This window comes from Triticum urartu, chromosome 1, assembly GCF_003073215.2.
Source record: "Triticum urartu cultivar G1812 chromosome 1, Tu2.1, whole genome shotgun sequence".
NCBI lineage: Eukaryota > Viridiplantae > Streptophyta > Magnoliopsida > Poales > Poaceae > Triticum > Triticum urartu.
The window spans coordinates 392,337,060-392,341,222 of NC_053022.1; the positions used below are offsets into that span (position 1 = coordinate 392,337,060).

At 43.8% G+C, this 4,163-nt stretch overlaps 1 protein-coding gene and 3 non-coding genes across 7 annotated transcripts; all 4 read left to right on the forward strand.

Annotated features, from left to right (window-relative positions):
* The first annotated feature begins 1,136 nt into the window (after positions 1–1,136).
* LOC125514252 lies at positions 1,137–3,748 on the forward strand. Of its 4 annotated transcripts, none has more exons than XR_007286327.1 (3): positions 1,168–1,515; positions 1,607–1,751; positions 3,453–3,748. XR_007286327.1 is itself a non-coding variant. In XM_048679547.1 (3 exons), the coding sequence occupies exons 1-3, from the start codon at positions 1,269–1,271 to the stop codon at positions 3,525–3,527; spliced, it is 369 nt and encodes a 122-aa protein (XP_048535504.1). In that variant the 5' UTR covers positions 1,168–1,268; the 3' UTR covers positions 3,528–3,748. The 4 variants fall into 4 exon arrangements, 1 of the variants encoding a protein (XP_048535504.1); XM_048679547.1 differs by having other exon boundaries at positions 1,168–1,417; XR_007286329.1 differs by having other exon boundaries at positions 1,170–1,488.
* TRNAK-CUU lies at positions 1,837–1,909 on the forward strand. The gene has a single exon. It is a non-coding gene; the product is annotated as a tRNA-Lys (tRNA).
* Positions 2,617–2,689, forward strand: TRNAK-CUU. Its single transcript has one exon. It is a non-coding gene; the product is annotated as a tRNA-Lys (tRNA).
* On the forward strand, positions 3,253–3,325 carry TRNAK-CUU. Its single transcript has one exon. It is a non-coding gene; the product is annotated as a tRNA-Lys (tRNA).
* Positions 3,749–4,163: the final 415 nt, after the last annotated feature.

Below are 4,163 nucleotides of genomic sequence, written 5' to 3' on the forward strand. Positions count from 1 at the left end.
TAGAAGGACTAGACATGGGTTGCAAGACCAAACGTCAAAATGCTACCTATGTGACCAGGAGGAAGACACGGTCGACCATATTTTGCAGCAGTGTGTGTTCTCGCGGCAAGTGTGGTCTAGTTGCATTGCTAGGATGGGATTGAGGATGGAGCTTTGCCCAGCAAATGATTCTAGGTTGGTGCAATGGTGGTCAGAAGCCAGAAAGCTGATACACAAGCAAACTCGGAAAAGATTTGACACGTTCGTAATGCTTATATGTTGGACCCTATGGAAACAGAGGAACGCGAGGGTGTTCGGATCGGGCCAGATCAAGAACGAGTGTGATACAGTGGACATGATCTTCGACGACTTGAGGACTTGGGCCACGGCAAGAGCGTTTGGAGAACAACCTGTATCCGAGTAGTAGAGTAGCGTGAGGAGTGGAGTGGAGGCTTGGTTAGGGTCGGATGTGACTCTTAACCAGCGCTATTGTAACCTCTTGTACATATTTTTCTCTCTTCTATAAAGCTAAGGTACGCCTTTGGCGTACCCTAAAAAACATTTTTCAAATACAAGATTAACTTTTTTAATACATGGTCAACATTTTTTCTATACATATTTTAAACATTTTCAAATGCTTGATTAATATTTTTCAAATACAAGATTAAGATTTTTTTAATACACGATCAACATTTTTCAAATACAAGATTAACAATTTTTTTAATACATGGTCAACATTGTTCTGTACATATTTAACATTTTTCAAATACTTGGTAAACTTTTCTCAAATGCATGATTAACATTTTTCAAACGCTTGTTCAATTTTTTTTAATGCTTGATCAAAATTTTCCATACACATTTTTTATGCATTTTTTGTGTACGTGATAAACATTTTGTCTATACCCATTTAACATTTTTCAAATGTTTTTAAATATTTTTCAAATGATTTATGTACACTAATTTTTGTAATATATTTATTTAGAATAACTGAAAGTACAAATAAAAGCCAAAAAAAAGTGAAAAGAAACAAAACAAAAAACGAGTCTGTTGTTCCCGCGCCCCTGGGCCGACCCAACTCTGTCTCGCGTGAAGCGAGACATAGGGGCGCCTGACGAGCCCGGCAGCTCGCCTGCTTCCGAGTCCCGCACGAGCACGCAGCAGCAATCAATCCTCAACCACACCACGACGTCCCTCCTCCCCTCCACGATCAAATTGTGCCAAGCTAAGGATAGGATAGGATAGGATAGGATGGTTTGCATCGCACTCCTTTGGGCGTTCCTCCTCTTTCCATGTGTAGCACCTGTCGCGTGCCTCCCCTCCACGATCGAAATAAGCCCGACGGCAGCGCGGGTGCTACTCCCCTGGGGCTTGTCCAGCAGTGCAAGCGTGGGCTCGAGCCTCGCGCTCTGCCCCAGCCTCCCAGCCACTCCGGCAATCGGTAAGCCTCCTCTCCCGCCCCGTCCGCGGCACCTCCATTGGCAAGACTTGGAGCCCTGCGGCCGCGGACAGGTAAAATCTTGGCGCGGGGAGTACGGAGTAAGCGATTTGTTAGCTGCGACATCGAATTAAGTCAAATCCTGAGTCTCTTCTGCAGCTGTCCGGCCCTGATCTACGTTTTTCTGGGCAGGAATCGGAGCGTCATGGAGGATCCATCCAACTCGATCTGGGCGGCAACTCCCAGTGCCAGAGACATGGAGGAACCATCCAACCACCATGCCCGATGGATCCTCAGCAGCAAGTCCGCATCCCCGCAGAGATCTCGTGAATCCGAGGTATGATTTTCATGGATGACGATTCGAGTAAGGCAGGGATTGTCGCATCCAAGTAAGTGGATGAATCGAAATGGATCTGCACCAAGCCCGTCTAGCTCAGTTGGTAGAGCGCAAGGCTCTTAACCTTGTGGTCGTGGGTTCGAGCCCCACGGTGGGCGATTTCAATTTTTTTTCCATCTTTTGGTTTGAGTTACTTATTTTCTTTCCCTTTTCTGAAAAAAACTACTATCATTTCAGCCTGAAGTCTCTGACAGAAGCGAAGCTCCTTTCCAGAGCAAACCTCCCTCACACTATGTGCAGCTGTGGTGAACGTGTTTTGCTCATGTTTGAATTACATCTCTTCATGCTTGCCGATGTTCATGTAACGACTTTACATTTTAGTGACTTCAGGCGATTCATGTAGATTCTGTTGCATGCACCATTACCATGCCTTGGGAGTACTACCTCGTCCGGGTTTATTAGGTCCCTAGTATTTTGAGCCAAATTTTCATCATTCATATGACTAACAAAATATAGATTCTATGCTACAAAAAGTACACTATTGGATTGGATTTGTATTTGAAAGAGCTTTTCGAAGGCATAATTTTTATGACATATAGTTTACATTTTATTAGTTAAATTTGTTGATTAAACTTTAGCCCAAAATGAGAGGAGGTCTAATAAATCCGGACGGATGTACTCCCTCCGTTCCAAAATAGATGACTCAACTTTATACTAATTTTGCTACAAAGTTAGTACAAAGTTGGGTCATCTATTTTGGAACGGAGGGAATAGTATTTTTGTTAGTGGTGCATTCCCAAGATTTCTGTTCCATTTTGCTCTAGTTACTTAGGTCTACATTGTGAACGCGAAATTGGTATGCAAAGCCCGTCTAGCTCAGTTGGTAGAGCGCAAGGCTCTTAACCTTGTGGTCGTGGGTTCGAGCCCCACGGTGGGCGCTTCCATTCTTTAGAGTTTTTTGCAAAACTACAATCATTCAGGCTGAAGTTATTCTGACAGAAACGAAGCTCCTTTCCAGAGCAAATATCACTGCTCATCCCGCCATGTCAACCATGCTGAACGAGGTCAGGAGCTACCTTTTTTTTTGAACCGGACATTACCCCTTTCCATTACTTTTCATAACGGAAATAACATCAGTTCGACTTGAGAGCTACCTGCCCGAGATCGAGAGATCTTGTGTGCTACGGGCTACCGATGCCCGTGATGTTTGTGTTTGAACTAAGGTTCGAAACATGTGAGGTCATGTTTGAACTAAATCTCTTCATGCTTTGTGGATGTTTGTGTAACTTCGGTGCTCTGGAAGTTGCTGGAAGCCCGGAAGGATGCAGAAGCGACTTTACATTTTATGACTGACCTTCATATAATTTCCGTTGCATAAACCATTGCCATGCCTGGAATGTTTTTTTTTTCTGGTTAGTGCTGCATTTTTAAGATTGAACTGTTCCATTCTGCTGTACTTACTCTCTTGTAAATTTCGAACGTAGAAGCAGCAGCATGTCAGGCCCGTCTAGCTCAGTTGGTAGAGCGCAAGGCTCTTAACCTTGTGGTCGTGGGTTCGAGCCCCACGGTGGGCGATTCACTGTTTTTTCGTACTCTTTTGAATTTCAGGAATAGTTTTTTTTTTGCATCAAATTTTCAGGAATAGTTGAGTTATTTGCTTTCCCTTCTTTGGATAACTACAATCATTTCACTTGTATTTAGGAACGGAGGGAGTATATTTATCGAGCCGAGGAGCTACCTGACTGGAGATCGACAGATTTGTGTGCTAACAGCTAAGGCTTGCCCAAGGTTGAGCCGTGAGCTCGCTTCCTTTCAAAGAGTCATTTTCCAAGCCTAACCACGACTGTTCCCAAGGACTGTAGCAGCCACTCGAGAGTCATTTTCCAAAAATGTAGCATCCAAATTTAATATATAAACCTTGCTGGAGGTTTCTCCCATTTAACAACCACCTCATTACTCTGGAGTGGACACTTTGCAAAATTTGATGTGATTGTGTTTATACTTCTGGGATCCTGGACAGTTTCTCTTCTCTGCCGCCAAATATACCAAACAGCCACTACAACAGATTCTCTTAGTCCCAGCTGCCCTATCAGTGGCGACTGCTTTGTTGATTGTGCTGGCAATTTCTGCTAGAATAACATATGGAGTGATTCTCGTAGTCCCACCTGCCCTATCACTGGTCTGATCTGCCCATATCTTGAACCCAGCAATAACCTCCTGAAACCAAGAGCACTCCAAATCTCCTGTGTACGAAAGCGAACAACATATGGCACACATCTTCAGCACCCGTCAATAGACTGGATATTCAGGAGAGACCTTAGTGTGACAATCAATAAGTATATCCCTACCAACAAGGATATCAGGCAGCGCTTGCCATGTGAAAAACTTGAACGTACTTGAAACCTTATCTGT